General features: G+C 42.2%; 1 protein-coding gene and 1 pseudogene across 3 annotated transcripts in view; both read right to left on the reverse strand.

Moving 5' to 3' along the window:
* Positions 1-22,865, reverse strand: part of LNX2 (ligand of numb-protein X 2) — an 80,091-nt gene that overhangs the window by 5,309 nt on the left and 51,917 nt on the right. For 2 of the 3 annotated variants that reach the window (XM_049647368.1, XM_049647369.1), the window contains exons 3-8: positions 20,953-21,200; positions 19,563-19,762; positions 13,918-14,286; positions 9,956-10,096; positions 6,421-6,598; positions 3,138-3,369 (exon numbers count right to left, since the gene is read on the reverse strand). In XM_049647368.1, coding sequence (XP_049503325.1) covers positions 3,138-3,369; positions 6,421-6,598; positions 9,956-10,096; positions 13,918-14,286; positions 19,563-19,762; positions 20,953-21,200 — 1,368 coding nt within the window. The remainder of the gene's footprint in view (positions 1-3,137; positions 3,370-6,420; positions 6,599-9,955; positions 10,097-13,917; positions 14,287-19,562; positions 19,763-20,952; positions 21,201-22,865) is intronic. The other variant, XM_049647370.1, reaches the window with a different exon arrangement.
* LOC125934231 (uncharacterized) lies at positions 22,303-22,406 on the reverse strand (annotated as a pseudogene).

Consider the following 22,865-nt stretch of genomic DNA (forward strand, 5'->3'; position numbering starts at 1 on the left):
TTTGTACCCACACAATCTGTGTCTAGAAAAAAGTGGTACAGAAGAGGTCTGGTACCCCTGATCTCGGCACTCAAATGAAAGAAGTGAGCATTGTGTGAGTTCCCCAAAAAGACAGAAAACGTTCTTTTTAATGTATGTGAAGAGTTATTTGTTGTTCTTTCCTCCTTCACTTAAGATGCATTTTAAGGGAGGCTCTGAAAAAATAGGGAACTCAAAATAGGGAAAAAAAAAACAACAAAAAACATCTCCCGCCAGCCCCCACCTTTTTTTTTTTTTTTTTTTTAAACCAGGGACCCTGAGATGCTCCAGACTGTCTGTCTGGAGGATAGGGCACTTCAGAGTTCTATGGATCTGGGAATAAGCAGTGAATAAAAACGTAAAAGTAGAAAAAAACTCCACCTAAATGACACAGAAAAAAAATCTCTCTTTAAGAAACAAATATCTTGGGGCGCCTGGGCAGCTCAGTCGGTAAAGCGTCTGACCAGCTCAGGTCACGATCTCCCGGTTTGAGTTTGAGTCCCGCATCGGGCTCAGAACCAGGAGCCTGCTTCGGATTCTGTGTCTCCCTCTCTCTCTCTGTCCCTTCCCCGCTCACACTCTGTCTCTTGCTCCCTCTCAGAAATAAATGAACGTTAAAAAAAAATTAAACAAACAAAAAAAAAGTATCTTTCCTTTTTTTTTTTTTTTTGATCATAAATACCTCTTTATTAGAAGTATCTTTCCTTTTTAGATAAAATTGAATATAAAGTCCTCTAAGGCAAGGCTTCCTGTTTTTAATCTATTAAAAACAGTTCTTAATAAAGCCGATTCTGCATGTGATATATGAAATGCAAGAACTTTTAATCTGGTCTAGTTTCTTAGCTCACCAATAAGAAAGGGCTTTTAAAAAGGCTTCTAAGATACAGCAGGGTCCCCATGCATTGGCCTGGTAGCCTAAGGGGAACGTAGGTCACTTTCATTATTCCGAATCTCCCGCAAAAAAATGATGACAACAACACAAAACAAATCCTTCTGTCTGGTGTGCAGATGTCCGGGGCACTCCTAGCACATTGCAGTGGGGGAGCCTCCCTTGTCAGAAGCAGAGCGCTTAAAGGGGCCGCCCGCACCCAGAGTAGTGGCCCTTCTGCCACGTGCTTGGGAGTACAGGTTTGCGCACAACAGAGACCCCCCAAGACTCTGCAGAATAGTGACCTCCTCCTGACAGATAACTCTTTTGATACAGGTGGACCCCAAAACAGACTTTATCGTGCTGTGTATTTTTCACCTGAAATTTTCATTACTCTTCGTGGTACCCCGGAAGATGCTCGGAACACAAGGGGGGAAGTGCGGACCCCAGAACTAGGCCGGGGAAGCAGGTAAGGAAAACGGAGAGGAGCACCAGGGCAGTACGAGTGGCTCTCCGGCGCAGTGCGGGTCTCCGCCTGTCCACCCGCAGTGGTGTGGACCAGCTCGGCCACCGCACAGCAGGAGAAGACACCTGCTCACCCACTGGTGCGTGAAGGGGCCTTCCCGACTTGCTAGGTCCAAAGTGACAGGGCTGAGTATTTAGCAAGATAAACGAGCTGAAACCTCACAATTTAGACAGCGTGTCTTCGGCAACCATTCCAACTGACCCCTACAGGCCCCTGAGACATGAATTCTATTGGTTGTAGGCCTTTTTAGTCTTTTTCAACCAAGAGGACAAGTCGGGAAGTTAGGTTACCGATGAATTTCAACCATCCTTGTGCTTTCTGGTGTCACGTGAAAGTACGTTTTTTTAAATAAATCATACAGCACTATACAAATGCTAGTTATTAAAAATTAAATCCACACGGTGCTAGATGGCTCAGAAACTGGCGTTCTTATTGTTTATTTTTATTGTAAAAAAGCAGTCATTTTCATACTTGGCTCAGAGTCCAAATATGTCATCACAGTTCAGTTTTAGGATTCTTCTATATATTAGGAATCTAAAGTGATCTGGGAACAAAGACAGTAATATGCATTCTCCCTATCTCAGTACCCAATTAAACGAGCATCATCAGGGGGCTGCAAATGCTTTCGTGACCAGACACGGACCCCCTGCAGCATGCCCTGACGGCGACAATCAGGAAGCAGCGAACTCTTCACTGAGGTGGCAAGGCACGCCTACTCTTGAACCCCAACAGTGTGGCTTAAAGACTCTCACGTCCAGCAAAAACGGAGTTTTACACCTGGCCTTTTTAGGGAGCTAAAAGGATTAAGAGAGGGATTTCAGAAAAGCTTCTGGAATAGGGAAAGGCCCCACACTTTGACCTGGTTTTTCTGGTGAAAAATGCACACGAAGTCTAAGCATGTATCAGAATGCATGGTGGGAAATGACTGCTTTTCTAAAGCAAGAGGCTGAACATCCAAATCTCATGGCTGGTCCACTTACGAACCTTAGTAGGAATGGACAGATGGCTTTATTCATTTTTTTAAAAAATTTTTATTTACTTTGAGAGGAAGAAAGAGAAAGAGGGAGAGCGTGTGCATGAGCAGGGGAGAGGCAGAGAGAGGGAGAGAGAGAATCCCAAGCAGGCTCCATGCTGTCTGTGCACAGCCTGTCATGGGGCTTGATCCCATGAAGCACGAGATCATGACCTGGGCTGACATCAAGAGTCAGACACTCAGCCAACTGAGCCACCCAGGTGCCCCTATTCATTTTTATTTGTATGTATGTATGTATGTATGTATGTATTTATGTTTATTTATTTTTGAGAAAGAAAGAGACAGAGGACAAGGGGGAGGGGCAGAGAGAGAGGGAATACACAGAATCCCAAGCAGGCTCCAGACTCTGAGTTGTCAGCACAGAGCCCAAGGCACGGCTCAAACTCACGAACCATGAGATCATGACCTGAGCTGAAACCAAGAGTCAGACCCATAACCAACTGAGCCTCCCAGATGCACCTATTATTTTTATAAATAGATTGATTAAGTCTTTTTAGCCTAGTTCTTATTATTAAATTTACCTTTTAGAATATAATAACCTGAGAAAAATTACCATTTTCTGTTGTAACTTGATTTGCTATTGCAAATCGGACTAAAACCTTTTCGTTCCCTGGATGAGTGAATTTATGGTGTTACACACTGACAGTGGCTGTAAGTATGATTACTCCATAAGGGTCAAAAGCGGTCAGTACCTTGGAAGCCCAAGCCACATGACCCATGACGGGGACCAATTGGCGTCATACTCATTCTCGCTGAAGGTGCTCAGCTGCTCTTCCGTGGTCTGGGTTGCCTCCTCAACAACCTGGACCTCAAGTGCTTTCAGGACAACAGCAGAGGACGCGGCACTGGCTTTCAGCATGGCCACAGCCTCACTGTGACTTAGATTGGTCAGATCAATGCCATTGATATTCAGCAATATATCGCCTGTTCAAATGAAGAAACAAGAAAAATGAGACAAGCCAGCGAGTGACTATCTTCCTGTACATCCTGTTATTTGTAAATTAATCAACAAAGGGTGGTTCCAATAACTCACATGAGGTAAAAGACCATTTTCTTACTTCTCTGTAATTTTTATGATCCTGAAGAAAAATCCAATTCATGGAGAACATTCCAGAACAACGCAAAACTTTAAGATAGTGTCATAATATGTAGGAAAAGGTGTGGATCGAGGCACTGTGATTCAACTGGAGGTCCAAATCATTAGACTTAGTTTTGCCAGGTACAGGCCCTGGGCGCATTTATTTCTCTTCTTTGAGCTTTAGTGACTTCTATAGTTCTTTTCTATTAGAAAATTATTTGATCCTTTGCTCTTAGAAATGAATTTTTAGGGGTGCCTGGGAGGCTCCGTCGGTTGAGCGGCTGACTTCGGCTCAGGTCATGATCTTGTGGTCCGTGAGTTCGAGCCCCACGTCGGGCTCTGTGCTGACAGCTCAGAGCCTGCAGCCTGTTTTAGATTCTGTGTCTCCCTCTCTCTCTGACCCTCCCCGGTTCATGCTCTGTCTCTCTCTGTCTCAAAAATAAATGTTAAAAAAAAAATTTTTTTTTAAAGAAATGAATTTTTAATATATTCTATTTTACAGTTACACTGTTTTATACATAAAGATAGCCCTACAACGTTTGTTTAGTGTGCTCATATCAGAATACGTAAAGAGAAGATATCTTTGGGCCTACACAAAGAAACGAAACTTGTGATTTGAACATCTTCTCTTGCTTGAGGAATAAAAAAAAAAAGTGTCTGTTGCCTTGCCATAATATAATAAAAAAAGGGTAATGAGGATTACATAAAAAGGTTAGGAAGGAAAAGATTAGTTTTGTAGGTACCAAGAAAGCCTATGGAAAATCCTCCTCTCCCAATTCATCATTTATTTTTCAGATTATTGAAGCAAACATTCTTACTGCAGAAAACTTAGAAAACATGAAATAAACAGAAGGAAATAAAATTACCTCAAATTCCATAATTGGGCAAATAACATTTTTTAAAAAACAACAGCAGCCTTATTAACGTGTAATTCACATACCACTCATTTCACTCATTTTCAAGTACGCAATTTTATGGTTCTTAGCATAATCACATTGTTGTGTAACCAGCACACATTATTTTTGGACCCCTCCCCTGAGAACCCTGTATTCATGAGCAATCATTTCCCTCTCCAGTTCTGAGCAACCACTAATCTATTTTGTGTCTCTATAGATTTGCCTGTTCTGGAAATTTCCTATAAATGCAACCACACGTAGTCTTTTGTGACTGGCTTCTTTCACTTAGCATAACGTTTTCAAGGTTCATCCATATAGGAGCTTGTGTCAATACTACATTCCTTTTTATGGCCAAATAACATCCATTGCAATGGATGTACCACATTCTGTTGATCCATCCATCAGCTGGTGTTCACTTGGGTGTTTCTACTTTTTGACCATTATGAAAAATCCTGCCATGAACCTTTATGTACAAATTTCTGTGGGGGAACGTATGTTTTCATCTCTCCAGGAATGGAACTGCTGGGTCAGGAGGTACCCCTGTTTTTAACTTTGAGGAGCTGCTAAACTGTTTTCCAAAACATTCCCACTGGCAACGTCTGAGAGTTTCAATTTCTCCACATCTTTGCCAATATTTGTTACTGTCTTTTTTATTCTATTCATCCTACTGGGTAGGGAGTGGTTTTGATGTGCATTTTCCTAACGTCAACTGACATGGAGTATCCTTTCATTGGATTTATGGCTGTTTGTGTATCTTCTTTGGAGAAATGTCTATTCAGATCCTTTGCTCATTTAAAAACGGGGTTATGTGTCTTTTTTATTATTGAATTGTAAGAGATCTTTATGTCCTCCAGACAGGAGTCTGTGGTCACATACATGATTTGCAAATATATTCTTCCATCCTGTGCATTTCACCTTCACTATCTTTTTGCTTTCTTGGCGGCATCCTTGGCAGCATAAAAATTTGTAATTTTGATGAAATCCAGTTATCTATTTTTGGGGGGGGATTTACAAAAATTTTTTTTATGTTTATTTATTTTTGAGAGACAGAGAGATAGACTGTGAGTGGGGGAGGGCCAGAGAGAGAGGGAGACACAGAATCCGAAGCAGGCTCCAGGCTCTGAACTGTCAGCACAGAGCCTGACACGGGGCTTGAATTCACGAACCACGAGGTCATGACCTGAGCCGAAGTTGGATGTTTAACCGATTGAGCCACCGGGCGCCCCCCAGTTTATCTATTTTTATTATGTTGCTTGTGTTTTGGTGTCCTATCTGAGAAAACCACTGACTAATCCATTACTTAATCCAAGGTCAAGAAGATTCATGCTTGTGTCTTCTTCTAAAAAGTCTTAGTTCTTACTTTTAGGTTTTAGATCCACTATAAGTTAATTTTCATGTATGGTGTGAGGTAGGGATCCAACTTCATTCTTGGAAAAATAGCTATTAAGACTCACTTTCCCAAATGAACAAACCAAGTGTATGAAGAATGCTATTTTTACCACCACCATCCCTACCTCTATAAATTATACGGTACTGATGAAAGGTGGGGTACGGAGTGTGAAATTATAAATGAATTAATCCCTAAAACTATGTCTTTTTATTAAGAATGTCTCCCACTTCACCTCTTCTGTGAGACCCCTCCCACATGGGTATTTTACTACATAAACAATATTTGTTATTTTAGTGAGACAGTCCTTCATAGGATCCAATCTGCCATCATGTGAGAAGTGTTCAATCTTTCAGAGGGTCTTTTCCAACATAAAATAATCCAACTGAGTTAACTGTTGGAAAATAATGGAAACATCATCAAACTTCAGCAAATTTCCTTCACATTAGGCATTTTCTAACCTTATAATAAGAGAGGCTTTATATGGAAGGGACATTTTAAAGGATTCAAAGAAGTCATGTTTAATGGAAAATATCATAGATATGTGTTATTTTTTAAAACACGTGTTGAATTCAGGGAGAAGATGTAGTGTAACTGTTCAGACCCTCTCTCACCTCTCTTGATTCGGCCATCACGTGCAAGGCAGCCATGAGGTGGCACACTGGTCACAAAGATGGGCAGTTCGCCACTCTTACTTCCTCTGCCTCCAGCTACTGTCATCCCAAGGGACTCGTGGGGTTCCTTCTTTACAGTGATGTGTTTTTCTTGGCATGTAACACACTGGGCAAGATCCTAAAACACGAGAAAAATTTACTGGATAATAAAATAATATATAGCTGAAGAAAAGACAGCGTAAACTAAAGGAAAAAATACTGTGGCAATTATAAAGTCTTTTTTAAAATCACCTGCTATAGAAGTAACACACAGTTCTTCATGGTATAAACACTACAGTGAACACTGGGGATCACAAGGTCAAACTTTGGACTGCTGTATTTTCATCCGACTATTTATGGGACAGAAAACACTCAGGACTGTGACATACGGAAGTCAAAGTAAAATAAACACATCATTTGTATAATTATCTTGGCCTCCAAGATATGATCAATTCCATAAAAGTAAATAATGCGTTGGAGTTTTAAGATTCTGAAGACAAGCCAATGAATTTTATTTCCATCTCTCTCCTGTATTCTTTGAAGGAAAAGTAGAGTAGTACAAAAGTAAAGTGTGGGCTTCATTAATTGCCAGAAATAAGCCACAGACCTATCTTCTGATTCTTACTCATAGGATTATGAAAATGCTCAATCAGGAAGCAGGTGCAAATTGATGTTCAAAACCTTCATGAAAAGCTAAAAGGATATGAAATAACTGAATTTTTTGAAAAAGTTAATAAAGAGAAATAAATTCCCAGCAAACTGTGTTCTCAGGAAAAAGCAATTTTTACTGACATTTATTACTGCTACTTATGAGTGAGTCACTCCTAGAAGAAAGGGAGAATTTAAAACAAGACTTTTCTTTTGAATTAGAACTCAATCAAAAACAAGGTGTACGTATGCAACATTAATATTAAAATAGCAATAGTAACCAACACCTATTGAAGATTTACTGTGGGTAAAGCTAATGGCGTTACACGCATTATTTTATTTTAATCTTCACAATGATCTTGAACATGAATACTATTGTTGGCCCCATTTTACAGATGAGGGAACAACCTTAGAGAGGTCAGGTAACTTGCCCCAAATTATACAGCTGTAGGTGGCCACACCGGGATTTGAACTGATGCAAGCACATGTATATTGATTATATGCACCCACGCTACAAGGGTACTATACTATCAAGTGTAATAATGGAAACTAATGTTTCAAAAGATTCCTAACACTTATCAACTATAGGAGAAATTGTAATAATAAGATAAGTGTTAACATGACTAACAATATCAATGAGAGAACGGTATGAATTATATTTATAGAACTGTAACGTTTCTGTAGAGCTGACAGGTGCGTATTTGTTAATCAAGCCCTGGGTTCCGGGTCCATCTGTTCTTCTCTGGTCCTGGAATCCACTCTTGAAATTTCAAATTTTTTTTTTTTTTTAAATCTTTATTCACTGTTGAGAGAGACAGCATGAGCAGGGGAGGGGCAGAGAGGGAGGCACAGAATCCGAAGCAGGCTCCAGGTTCCGAGCTGTCGGCACAGAGCCCGATGCAGGGCTCGAACCCACGAGTCGCGAGATCATGACCTGAGCCGAAGTTGGACGCTCAACCAACTGAGCCACCCATGCGCCCCTTGAAATTTTATTAAGGGAACTACTTGAAGTAACAGCCGAGCGTTCCTAGAAAATTTTGACCTTGTGGGAAACCTGTAAATGCCTCATGGCGGTATCCTACCATATGAAATCTATGTCAGCATCTTCAAACCTGGGCAAGAGCCAGTTTATTAGGAAGACAACCCAGATAAAGTCAGCCTTGAGTGTATTTATGTGAGAAGTTCCGGCCGTCAGATATTTAATCAATTAAAGGTGGTTGTTTTATTCCTCTTTGTGGCTGAGATGCATGCATTTTAGGCAAACTTCCCAGATTATATTGGTATGCTTCATGAAACTTCGAAGGGCTTGGCACCACATGAATGTTTATTCAAGCAGCTATGTAGACTCGTGTGCACTTTAATTTTTCACAACAATTATTCTCTGAACAGGTTGTTCTGGTGAATTTCCGTCTGTGTCCCTAGGACACCTTTATTTTTCTAAATCAGGATTTGACAACACAAATGCTGTGCATTAGTAGTAAATTGTTAAACTAATGCTTAAGAGGTATTTCATGTGGTTGTTCCCACCAATCAGGTTTGTAGAGGACCTAGAATAAGAATTAATTCAGCATTACTATGAAAAACACAGCCACATAAAATTAAAGAATAAGAATTAGTAGAGTTAAGAGGAAAAAAAAAATATATATATATATATATAATTTGTAAAGCAAGGATCGGCTATATGAACACTTCCTTTTCAAATTCCTATTTGAAACAGTAACTCCTTTTCATAGCCATCATTGTGAGAGCAAAGCTATAGGTTTCCTGCACACATTTCATTTTCTGTTCAGAAATGAGAACAAGTCTGTGGTTGTAATTTCTTATAGGTATTAACTGAACCAAAGACCAGGGACAAGTCTGTACTTCAGCTCAGAGAACCAGATAAACCTGATGGGCCAAAAATACTCATGCCTTTAAGCGATGCTTTCTTGGGGCGCCTGTGACATTCCAGAGGTACTCTCTCAAGTTGTACTTCCATTAAGAAGCCACTTTAAGCTAACTCTGAGCTTCCAAGGTCACTCGCCTTAAGTAAAATTAAACTGCTTCACTCAATAAAAACTTATTTATTGGTCTGCTTAAAAACTATAGGAAGTTTCCTATATGCTATTTCGCACAGTTGCAAAACATCATTGTTTTAAAAATCCTGGCCTACTGGAAGTTGGGTTCAAATGAAAGATCAAACGAGGTAAATAAAACTGAGAATGCGGTAAAGTACCACTGTTTTATGCCTACAACTAAGGTGGGACAGTCTCCAAATTCTTCAGCACAGATAAATGACCTAGGAGTATTATAAACCCAGTGAAATATTAAAGAAGAAGCAAAAAGCTCAACATATGGGAATTTAAAATGAGTTAGGGAAGTATTCCTGGAAGCTATAACATAAAAAGAAATGTACTATGCACGTGGCTATCAGAATGTACGATTTACGTTTAATATTCACAGACCCAGTTCTGTTGTAGACAACCTGCCCAATGGCTAAGTATAGACTTGTCAATCATTGTCTTCATTATGCTTTTTCAATCACATAACCGACTGTTACATTTAAATGAGCAAACCAAGACGGATCCCACTTTCAAGCAGGAGCAAACAAATACAGGTTTTTCTAGAAGATCAAACACTTCTCATCAGTCACCTGGCAGAAGGACCTTCTTACTAAGAAACCATCCCTACTGGCTGAGGAACTGAGACTACAGAGTGACTCTCAAGGTAGCCAAACACACACTTCACATCCCAAACATCTGTATTCGCCGTTCCCAACAGAATAACAGCCCTCATTTAGAGCTTACCAGATGGCAACCATGATCCTCTGAGGGGAGGTGAATGAAAACACACAAACACAACGCCTCACCTTATGTGAGCTGGGTCGGTTGTGGTACAGCGGCTGTGCGTGATGCTGGCTGCTACTCTGAGCTCCTGCGTCTCGGACAGGATTACCAGGCTGGGATTTCCCTGGTCTAGCAATTGTTAAATCCACCCTCTCTCCACTAGCCTGGAGAAAACACACATACACAACCACCAGTCATTAATGATGCTTCTCATTTAAAAAATTGAAGGCAGTGTAATTTTCAATACACTCATCATCACTGTGCCGGAGCCTCGCCTGAGTGGTGACTGCAGGCACCTGCTGGTGGGGAGGAAGGGAATTCATCTCAGGAACCAGTATTTTAAGCCTTCTGCAGTTAAAACACCTACATGCAGACCTCTTGGGCAGGCCCTCCCCGACCCTGGAAATACCAAGGAAATAAGCAAGGCAAAGCAGGCAAGCTGCCCATGTTCTGATCTCCCCATGATTTCTTGAAGGGTAACCCCTTCAACATTGGCCTTGGCATTGAGAGGGAGAGCGCAAAGGAAACAAAAGAAAAGAAAAGAAAAGAAAAGAAAAGAAAAGAAAAGAAAAGAAAAGAAAGGAAAAGAAAGGAAAAGAAAAGGAAGAGCTGATTCAAAACTGAATCAGAAGGCAGGTGACTTTTGAAATAAATTCCAGGGTGGCTACTTTGAGAGTAATAACCAATGGAACTTTGCACAGCTTTGTCTCTGCTTGCCACAGATTTGAGTGAAAAATAGGACATCAGCTCAAACAGTTCTGAAAAGAGTAACAAAGGTCCCGTAAAACAAGATTAGTATTTACATACACTGGATACTGTATTATTCATAGTATTTATAGTATTTATATACATCGTATACTGTGTCACACATATAGGTCACACAGATATATATGTCACACACATACACACACACATACATTTAAATGTTACATTCAATTACTTTAGAGGTTCATGACTATCACCTTGAATTTAGAGGTCCATTATTTATATTTATATATGCGTATTTCAAACACAGATTCACATCTATTATATTTGTTAAAGCTATTTTTATCTTTGCTTTTAAACGTACAGGCCTGAGCTATGTGATGCTGATTCTTGGTCATGACCACAAGTTCCCAAGTTCACTATTATTCCCTTGGGGAAATCTGACAGCCTGCTTTCAAGGGGCTGCGGTGGAAAGCAGGGCCCTCCCCCATCATTATAGTCAGCAATGTTAACAAGTCACTCCATTTTCAGTTATTAAATTGGGAAAATGAGTGATAACCAATTTTAAGGCCCTACTACAAATCATTTGCTTATTCAAGCATCTCAGTAAACTAAATAGTTTCAGAGGAGTTCTTCAAAAGAACCAAAAGAACAACACTTCACAGGGGGCCAGAGTCTGGGGGCTGGATCTACAGGATAAATGCCAAAGTAGAATGTTTAGAATCCTGATATTTAAGATTCTGACACTTCAGGTGTGACGAGTGAAAAGCCCCTTTGTGATTTCATTTCAACGTACAGAATTGTTTTCTTTACTGTGTTAACACTTGCAACCACCGAACACAATCGGTATTTCACCTTTACTGGAAAACGCAAACCCACTAACAGAAACAAATCCTTGATCTTTCTTGATTGCTTGAAAGACGACTCTGGGCGTGTGATGGAAGTGGACATACAGGCTTTAAACGATGGACCAACATTTAGGTTTAGGCTACTTTTAAATAGACCGCACACCTAATACCTCAGGGTTTCAAACACAGCAAAAGAATTCTGTTAAAGTCAAGATTTTTAAAAATGCAGGATCGCAAAACGACAATACCTATAATTCACAAATAAGTGGCATGCCTTGTGGCTAGGAATATGTATTGGGGAAGTTTAGCAAAATCTCTTAAACTTGAAAACAAGAAAAGTCAAAGTCTTTCAATGGGAATGATTAAATACGTTTTAGTAGGACATGCCTACTACCCAGTTATGTGATGATGAGTCTATTTTCAGGGTAAGAAGTCTACAACCTACTGTGGACATCAAGGGTGGCAAACTCAGAATTTGCAAGATGAGCACATAGGTTAAGTATCTATGTAAAATGTCCCTATTGATCCGTGGACGCATACATAAAAATGTTTGGAATGATCTTCTCTAAAATATTAATGTTGCTATCTACGGGTCTTCAGATTGAATGTGATTTTAACTTCCTTCTTTATTTTCCGTATTTTGTCTTCATTAGTCTCCTTCTTAGACATGGAGCACATGCTAGTCTCATAATCGAAAACAGTAAGATTTATCAGTTTTTTCATAAAGAAACAACTTGAGCAACTTCAGTTTTCTACGGTTTGAGGAGAATTATGGTGCAAAATACGACACAACTATCTATGTGGATTATAAAACTCCAGATATCATATGTCACCAGGAAAAATTTCAAATGTCTTTTCTACCCGTGCACCTATTTTTCTCACGTTTTGGTTAGAAATTTCGTGAGGCCCACCTACTTAGGCATTAGGACATTTGCCGGAAATATACAGTCATCCCAGCTCCTTCCATCTTGTGGACCTGACTTCTCACTTCATAAAAGCCCACGCGATTCTCCTGTTTCCTTTAACAAGCCCCATGAGTGTGTGAACCACCTTCTTCTTCTCCCCTCTCCCTGCCAGCAGTCCCTCCCCTGCCCCCCCGGACAACTCGTGCTCACCGGTGCACCAGCTGGATGGCACCCACAGGGGAAGGTACCACTGCTGCCTCTGATTGGATGACATTTTAAGGGATCCAATTTTTTTTAAACTTCAAGTCTGTGACGGAAGACCCATTCCCAAATCTCCCTCCTACTGCAGTATTTTGGTTCCTGTGCGTGTGTGTTCTTGACGTGACACTGAACCAAACATTTGTGAAAAGGAGTAAATTACATGGGATTGAAACTTGGGTGTTCTTACACAGGAGCTTAAATTGTCATTGTCACTTGCTTCTGTGTACTGTACGCATTTCTCAGTGACTGTCAACCCGCTTTAATTCCTGACGCCCGATCATATTAATGCTTGGCTTCCTGTATGTAAGAGGGTTTTCTGGTGCTCACTTAAAAAAAATCAACAACAACAACACATTTTTGTGTCACCCTTATCACTGCAGGGGAGACCCACATAGTCAGATGCTATGGCAGCTTGTAGAACCGGAAGATCTGCTCTGGATGACTTTCTACTTTATAGGTCTTAATGCTCTTATTGAAAATGTGTTTTTTCTCTAATAATAACTATCTTTACTTACTTCACAGAGATACTGTGAGAACACAAGTGATGATGTGTTTGAAATGCTTTGAATTCCTTTAAAAAAAGGGCACTATAGAGATGAGTTATTCTTTTTGTTTTTTAATGTTTATTTATTTTTGAGGCGGGGGGGAGGGAGGCGAGGAGGGGCTGAGAGAGAGGGGGACACAGGATCTGAAGCAGGCTCCAGGCTCCGAGCTGTCAGCACAGAGCCCGACGTGGGGCTCGAACCCACGAACCCTGAGATTACAACCTGCGCCAAAATCGGATGCTTAACTGACCGAGCCACCCCGACGCCCCTGGATTAGAGTTACTCTTAATAAAAAAAGTATTTTCCCCCCATTTGTATGGAGCCTGAAGCACAGAGGGGGAGTGCGGAGAGCGTGTAAGTCACACTTGGAATCACAGCTCCTTCCAGCTTTACTTTTCTCACCTGTTAAATGTGCACAGCTTCATCTGTCGTGTCTGGGACTGGGGGGAGCCCAGGGAGCAAATGAGAAACCCATGTGAAGCTGTAGAGCCTTCACTCTATAAAGAGCCAGCTACATGTTCGCAGGGATATAGTTTTCTAGAAAGGACTCTATCGGTAAGGAAGTTCAACTAGTGTGCGTTTTGCATTTTGAAGGATTTAGGGAGCCGTGCTTGATTTCCCCATGAAGCATCAAATATCCCCTGGATTCTCATGCTATGAAAACAAACACTGACATAAGGTAATCAGGGCCCAACAACCGGGATGACCGTCCGGCGCGTACCTGAATGATCTGGGCGGCAAGCTCGGGGGTCCCGTGCTTCAGGTCATGTCCGTTGATGGCAAGCACTCGGTCGCTGCTGCTCAGCCTTCCGTCCTGCGCGGCCAGCCCCCCCTCCAACAGGTCGAGAATAAACACGCCTGGCTCATCCGTCCTTCGCACGAGTTTAATGCCGAGCTGCTCACCAGAGTCCCGTTTGTGAAGGACCACGGGGAAGACCTCTTCCCGCGGAGAGCTACCGTCAGAGTGGCCGTGTGTTCGGTTCCCGAAGCGCCTCTCCCGCAGCACGGTGAGTTGCAGGGTGCTGCAGGGCTGGGAGAGGACGGCTCTGGCATAGTTGTGGGATACATTGCTGATGTTACAGTTGTTGACCTGGAAGAAAGAATTGGGACCAAAGCGTGACGATCTTTTCTCAACTTGTAGGAATGTTCACATACTGCTTCCCAAAGAAACTAACATTGCGAAAATGATATACAGTCACTGTTCACAAAGAAAGGCACCCCCAAGATGTTTTAAAATACATTTCCTGGGGCGTGTGGGTGGCTCAGTCAGGTAAGCGTCCGACTCTTGATTGGCTCAGGTCACGATCTCACGGTGTGTGAGTTCCAGCCCCTCGTCGGGCTCTGTGCTGACAGCCTGGAGCCTGCTTGGGATTCTCTGTCTCCCCCTCTCTCAAAAATACATAAACATTAAAAAAATATACACGGTTCCTAAACTTAACTTACAATGACTAGCACCAAGTAGAGAAGAGTAGTTGGGAACACGGGCTTCAATGACAGTCTTGAATTAGAGTCCTTGGTCCTGTCATGTACAAGCCGAATGTCACCAGGGAAATTACAGAACTTCTGTGAGTGTGTTTCCTCTCCCGTGAGATGTGTTCACTATCTCCTTCACACTTCAGAGATCAGGAGGGCAATGTGCGGACAGCAGCAGCATAAGGCAAGTGCTAATGAAATAATACTAGCTCTAATGGGACAGAAATTGAAGTTTAACTGGATTGAATTTGCTTTTCCAAATGAAACACACGTAAGCTACAAAAACGAAACCGAGCGTTATTTTAAGGAAAGTGACACATTCCAGGGTCACAATCCTATTCCAGATCAGTGATTTCTATCTTGTTTTATTTTTTTAAAAGCTTTTTATTTATTTTTGAGAGAGACAGAGCATTAATGTGGGAGGGCAGAGAGAGAGGGAGACACAGAACTGGAAGCAGGCTCCAGGCTCTGAGCCGTCAGCACAGAGCCCGACGCGGGGCTCGAACTCACGGATCGCGAGACCATGACCTGAGCCAAAGTCGGAAGCTCAACTGACTGAACCACCCAGGCGCCCCCCGCCCCCTCTTTTTAAAAAAATTTTTTTCCTAATGTTTATTTAGAGACAGAGAGAGACAGAGCATGAGCAGGGGAGGGGCAGAGAGAGAGGGAGACACAGAATCCGAAGCAGGCTCCAGGTTCCGAGCTGTCAGCACAGAGCCCGACGCGGGGCTCGAACTCACGAGCTGTGAGATCATGACCTGAGCTGGAGTTGGACGCTCAACTGACTGAGCCACCCAGGGGCCCCAGTGATCTCTATTTTAAGGAAGAGCAGGTCAATTATAGTTTCACTCTAAGTCTTCAGCTTAGCCCGCAAGTTAAGCTTAGCTTAACATCTAATACAACAAGCATAACTCAGTACTCACAGAACATTTATTAAACTTTAATCTTGAAATGAGGATAGTGAATCATTGGACATGTAGCCTTACAGAGAAAATATACTCAGCTTCAATTATTCGCCAGAATATTGTCAGAAGAAGGGGTTGGCACCATTCTTGACACTTATCACAATCAGAATTCCTCTCTTCATCTGTCTGAAACAACCACGAGGGGGAAATCAACACCTATGAGCCTCGGTCATGTGGCAGGCTCCGGGTTAGGTGTTTGTGATCACCCAAACCCTTCAATCTTTTCCACGTGAATCTATGTCACAAAAGGCCCTCCCCGCTCCTATCCACCTAGGGTTTATAGTTTTGAGCACTAGTAACTTGAATTTTGTTGATTTGGGCCTACTGATACCTTTTAAAATGCAGGCATTAAAGATCATACATGTCACACAGACTTGCTATTCTCCCAAGTTTGCAACATTTGTGCATTTGGTAGCCATGCAAAGCCTTGATTAAAAGGTTGAATAATAGAGGGTCAAGAACAGAACTTCAAGGCAGCTTCTAAAAAGCCAGCCTGAAGTGGATTTGCTAGTCAAATGTAGTTTGTAACAATGTGGTCAACACATGACTATAATCATTTTTCTTCAAAACCAGAAGTGAATAAATTGCTGACAATTCAGATCATACTGAAAACACCTACTCTTAATAACGTTCTAAAATATATATTATTTTTAATAGTGATATTGAGATCATTTATAACAGTATTTTTTCTCCAAACTGCTCAAAATTCTGCACAGCAAATGGCCCTAAGGGTATATGGTTCTCCTTTTCAAAGAAGCTATTTAAGAGAATAATGTGTGTGCGTGTGTGTGTGTGTGTGCGTGTGTGCACGCGTGTGCTGGAAAACCAAAGCCACACACTGTCACTGCATATGGTTTGCGGAACTAAAAGCGCAGGCCAGCTAGCTCTTTGGTCTGGAAACAGACCATTGTATTGATTCTAAGGTATTTTCAAATCGGCTCATACTCTACTATTTATGCAGCTTGTACAAAGTGTAAGACGACCAGGTAGTAAAAAAAATACCAAGTAGCCTTCTTTCCAAGTGTTCACTTTTGAACGATCATAAATACTTCTCCATATCTGGGCAGGTGGTGTGGTTTTACTCAGTGAGTCTGACAAGCCAGTTAAAGGCCAATGAGAAGTCAGGGCCCACAACAGAAGAGACTCTTTGTGAATTCACTAATCAGGTTATTTGCTCATACTTTTCGTTTCTCTTCTTTTCTTTCTTTCTTTCTTTCAAATATAATTTATTGTCAAATTGGCTAACATACAGCGCATACAGTGTGCTCTTGGTTTTAGGGGAAGATTCCCGTGCTTCATCGCTTACATACGTGTATCACTACATTTGAAATCACTAAACTGGATTTAACTAAACTTGAAACTAAACTAAACTTGAAATCACTAAACTGGATTTAAGATTGCCATTATTAGAGTTGTTAGTACGTATGCCTCCATAAACAACAATAACGCACTGGAATTTCTACAATGCGGATTTACAGCCTTGAGTTAATCCCCAAAATTACAGCCAATAATTTCAGAGAATTAGATTTGTTACTTGAGGTATACAGACTCAGTTGTGTTATTAAACGAATCTCCAGAGCAGAACGGTAAAAAGCCTACAGATGAAATATATTAGCGAGCAAAACCTGAAAGCTATTTAACCTCAATTACATTCCAAGAAATGCAAATACGAACAAAGCATTTGTCTTTACCTTTAAGATATAGAGAAAGAATGAGAAATGTATAAAAAGGTTAATACCGGCACATTGCTGGCAGCAAAGAACAACATACAAAAATAAATGTACACTTAATTATAGCTAGAAAGGCCAGAAGAGGGGAAAAAGAAAGAACACTATGTAAGCTGCAGGAAAGGGCAGTCTGGCTCTCCTGGTCTTGACCGCCAAGGTATCAGAATGCCAGGGGCGATGCACCTGGGGAACCGGCCACAAGATTTCCTCCGTGGAACAGCGGACCAGGAGCTGGGAAGGAAGGAAGGCAGGTAAGGTGTCCACAGAGCTGTGCCAACCTCATGCCACCAGAGCACTGACATCATAAAATGACAGCAAATACAGTAAGACAGTAAGTAGCTGGCTATGGCAGGATCAGAAAATGGATTTTACATAAGCTGGATTAGTTATGCTTCCTGTATTCTCCTATTCCCTCTTAGGATTTGGTAAAAAACAAAACGCGAGAACTTCAGTCTGTGTCAGCCAGGTGAACGGCAAAGAAGGAGGGGTGTGGGGCCCGACTGGTAAAGTGTCAATGATATATTGTAAGACGCAGCATCCAGACGGGAGTGGAAACCGAAGCCAGGAACCCCCAGGAAAGGGCAATCCTCGCTGCTCTGGGAGCCCATTTTGTCTTTTTCCCCATCTGGACGTTTCTTTTCAAGAGCTAAAAATCCTAGCCTTTCAAAGTTTTGCTTTAATAAAGCAGACAGCTATTCCTGCTAGGATATTATATCTAAATCCACACTTTTATTGATTCAGCAAGCATTTCCTGGGCACTTATTTTTTTATTTTTTATTTTATTTCTTATATATATATATATTTTTTTTTTAATGCTTATTCATTTTTGAGAAAGAGAGAGAGAGCATGAGCAGGGGAGGAGCAGAGAGAGAGGGAGACACAGAATCTGAAACAGGCTCCAGGATCTGAGCTGTCAGCACAGAGCCCGAAGCGGGGCTCGAACTCACAAACTGTGAGATCATGACCCGAGCTGAAGCCGGACGCAAAACCGACTGAGCCACCCAGGCGCCCCTCGTGGGCCCTTATTACATGCACGGCATTATGGGTACATATCCACAGATCTGTACTATGTGTACAATCAAGGTGGCTGCAGTCACCAGAGAAAGACAGTACACTGAAATAATTTTCTGTGATTGATTATGTGTTAAGCGGTGAAGAGAAAAGCAAGGAAATGTCAGCGCTTAAAGTAAAAAGAGGTCTGGGGTCGTGCCAGATTTCAGAGCAGGCAGTGGGGAGGCCAGGGTGTTGATTCCACTAGAGTAGATGAGAAGCACTGAGGGGACAGACCGGAGAGGTGGCAGGGAAAATGGAAGTGAGGGGTGGAGACCCACAGACCACGGTGAAGGACTGAACGGTGACACTGAGGAGGCAAAAGTCCTTGAGCTTGGGTTCCCAAGAGGCACCTTTTCTCATTCATGACTACTTCTTCTCTCTCCTATATATCCATTCTTTTAGCTTCAAGTATCATGGACACTTGTATGGGTCATATATCCAGGCCAATGTTCACAGAAACTCCAGTCCTGTGCAGTAGGATTCTGACCATCTCCACACCCTCAGTGTCAACAAACCCTCTACTACAAGAACGTCTCGTCCCAAGCCAGATCTTCTGCGGGAGTAGCTGTTTCTCCTCAAAGAGAAGAGCGGAGAAGCGAGCATCGAGGCCTAGTGTGGAGTCAGGCTGTTTGCTGAGGAGAGCGCATTTGGGAGCCAACAAGAGACCGCCCTCTCTGAATTCTATCTTGAGTCCACAGTATAAATTCTAAGCATCTAGTGTTGCACGGTCTGTCTTTTCTAGATCACAGTAATCAGCGTAGAGAAGGATAAATCAGACAAGGAAGGTAACTGATGGACGGTATAATGGACTAGGGATAAAGCCAATGGGACAAGAGAATTTCAGCAGTGAGGGTGGCCCTGAGATAGCCAAGCATGGAGTCCGAGCCAGGAAGAACCCAGCTGGCCCACAGAGGACAGGCACAGAGTCACCCGCGGGACCGAATTTAAGGTAGGGAGAAAAAAAAAAATACGTTCCACGCGTGCGGGGAAATAGGAAAAATTACAGATAAATTCCGATCTGTTGTGCATATAAGAGCAGTGAAGCTTACCTTTGTAGATTTCAGGTTCCACAGTGTCAGTTTTCTAAGCTTGAAATTTATGAATAAGAGCGAAGCGATGCAAGTTCACAAAATAATTAAAATTGATACCTGAAGAATCTGGTCTCCAGCAAGGAGTCTCCCGTCTCTGGCGATTATCCCGTCCCGGTAGACTTCCTGGATAACAATGTTAATCAGTGGGGTTTCATTGCCACCCACAATGCTCATTCCTAACTGAATATAAGGATGAGATCGGTGAATTTCAATCGTGGTAATTTCGCCTTCCGGTAAACTAAGTGGTTGTTGTAAAGCTGCCAGGTTAAAAACGAGAAAGAGAAAAATAGATGGAAAGAAAAACGTTTTATATTTTGATTATCTTCAGGTAAGTAAGTTATCATCTATCATAAGTGATCACCTTATGTTAATAGATGATTAATGGCAAGGCAGTATTACTGGATAAGAAAAAGAATGACAGAAAACGTCTACACGTTAAGAGGATCAAAACACTTTCTCTTGGAAAGGTGATCAGTAAATAATCAATAAATAACTGCTATGAATCAGATTACTAGGGATGACACAGTGATCTGATAAAGAAATATACAGACAATGTCGTCTTGTCCTAATTGATCAGAGAAAGTTTGAACCATGAAACAACTATAAACAATGCAAGGCAGTACATTAAAAAAACAAACAAACAACAAACAATTACATCAACCTCTAAGAACAGGAGGGTCTTGAATTGAGCGTTAGGAGATGAAAAATGTGTTATAACCATGGTAGGGAAAATTTGAATTAGTAGCAAAATTTAGAATTTTCCTTAGAGAAAATCATATTTAGACATAAAGGCATAGGGCCAACCATCAAGATACGCTCAAGATCTTGGACTGCAGGCTTTCTATTTCCTGGTGGGCTATCAAGACAGATCAGGGGCTGCGACCCGAGGACAGCGATAGTAAGAAGCATGGCCTTGGAGGCAGATGTGTCCCTGGCCATTTTGTGGCTGTCCAACTTTGACCAATTAATCTTTCAAGACTCAGGCTCCTTCCTCACCATTAAAAGAAAAAAAAAATCTTGGAATAATGGTATAGTTAATCAGTTAATCTATGTAAAGTGCTTGGCACAGAATAAGCACTTAAGTTGAGGTGTCATTTGTGTCGTTCTTGATGCTGTGGATTTCTTAGTCAAGAAGCGACAGCCTTTGAAACACACAAACAGTAAGGAGCATGTTAACGACGAGGAAGACCATGGGCTACAACAGAAGAGGCACGGGGAAGGACAAGCGTCCCCGGGGTGAGATTCATGTTCCGTTTCTCACCTGCCAACTGTCGGAATTACACACTTAAAGCGTGAATATGTGGTATGTGAATCATGTCTCAATAAAATTACTTTTTGAAGAGGAAGAACAACACATGTCGGGAACGTAAACAGCGAGGAGTGGGAAGGAAGGAAAGGTCTGATTTGAAAAGACGTGAAAAATGGAAGGAAGTTGAACGGCACATACTGTCAGCAGCCGCGTTCTCCTCGAAGGCGGGGTTGTCCAGGCCAGGCTCCTCGGTCCATGAGAGAAGGCACGCTGGCATACAGTTCCGCTCGGTAGGCGCCGTGCCCGACCCTGAGCAGTCCGCCTCGGGGGATAAAGTACCCGGAGGGCCTATTGTAGTGGGTCCGTTCTCACTCTCAGTCTCTGTCTGAGTTCTACCAGTTTTCCTCCTCTCTAGGGCAAGTCTCCGATGAGCAGCTCCAGGACATCTAGAAAGAGAGCAATAGGCGGTTTCCAGACGATTCGAAAGGACAAAAGTGATCCACAGCTGGCACCACAGCAACAGGAGAGCGATGGCTTCTTTGCGAAACTTACTTCGACGTCATCCGCAAGCGGTATGTGATTCTGGTGTTAATCTCTGCGCAAACGAAGTCCTTACCGCTCCACACAGCAAATTTAAAAGAAGGCACTGGCGCAAAGCCCGGTCCCGTGTGTATCTCAAAAGAACACTTCAGTAAAGAGACTGCATTCAGATATACACGGGTACCAGAAATACGTACCCCAGTATGGTTGGCACTAAGCTGCAAATATTATTCTGCAACTCTGATCACAGGACCCTTTCCCGCAGCTTAAATGGCCTAACCACAGGGCAGAAACAGCAACCCTCTTCCGCAATGTGCCCTGGCACCCCGACGGGGACCCTGAGAGGCACTCCGCCTCTCCACCGTCACGGCCAACGTCACACCCTCACTTACTGGCAAAGGCCCGACAACTTTTGACGGACACGGAAGGAGAGGAAAACACGTGTGGCTCTTAAACTTAGAACGACGATAGTGGCATCACAGAGATCTTAAGTGGGCTGAAGAGTAGACGCCAAGCGCTTGGGAAACTTGCACAGGCACCAAGAAATGAGAACAGTTGTCTTCCTTGTTTTTGCTTAGGGAAGCAAACAAAGAGGGCAGCCAGATGCTTGTTTAAACACTGAAATATGGTCTCTAGATACGGACATCAGAACGCCAGCTCTTGTGCATCTGACATCCTGACCGGACAAAGTGACTAATCATGGCCAGACTGGAAGAGCAGGAGAAAAGAGGATGGAGAGCCCGACACATGCCCCTGGCCCCTAACACGGCTCCACGGACACCGCTGAGGCTGCATGTGGTGCACGCGGTGGCTGGTGGTCTTACGACGAGGGCGACAGACTTCGTTCAGTGACAGTATTTTTAAAAACCTAAAATTTCAACAAAACTCAAACACTGGGCTAAATTCAACTAAAACTGAAAGCTACCTCTTAACTGTAAAAGCAATACATTTCTCCTCACACATGAAAGAGAAGTCGTAGGTTTCCAAGTTCTTGAAAAGGACCTTTACAGAGTTTCTTCCTTCGCCTTTCATTATGTGCTTTCTTTTCACCTGTGTTAAACCGGTAAGAACAGATACTGCCCTTGACCTTAGCCAAAAGGCCGAGAAGTGATTCTCTTCACCTTTGTTAAGGAAGGGGACAACTGATTTTCCCTTCTGCGTTGTTGTGCAGCACTCCAGAAAATGATCCTGCAAGGGCCTGATGAAACGTTTGGAAAACTCTATCACTGAGAAAAAGGACTGTCGTCAAGTAAGCAAGTTTAATGAGAAATGCCTTTTAAAAATATTTCATTCAATAAAAAAAAAACAAAACTGAGACCGTAAAACACACTTGAGACTAAAAATGCAGGTAAAGATTGAATTCCCCGAATATAAATCACGCATTGCAATCTACATGGGCGACAGCTGCTTTTCAATGGGGGAAATGGACGAGGCACAGGAAGCGGGAAGGAAGCATAAGCAGAAGGTGCATGGCTGGGAAAGAGCCTAGCTGACGGTTATAAAATCCTACACACCAAGTAACTCTAAAGCCTCTCCTATCTTACGCAAGAATAAATTTAAATAGGGAAAAC

This window comes from Panthera uncia (assembly GCF_023721935.1).
Source record: "Panthera uncia isolate 11264 chromosome A1 unlocalized genomic scaffold, Puncia_PCG_1.0 HiC_scaffold_16, whole genome shotgun sequence".
NCBI lineage: Eukaryota > Metazoa > Chordata > Mammalia > Carnivora > Felidae > Panthera > Panthera uncia.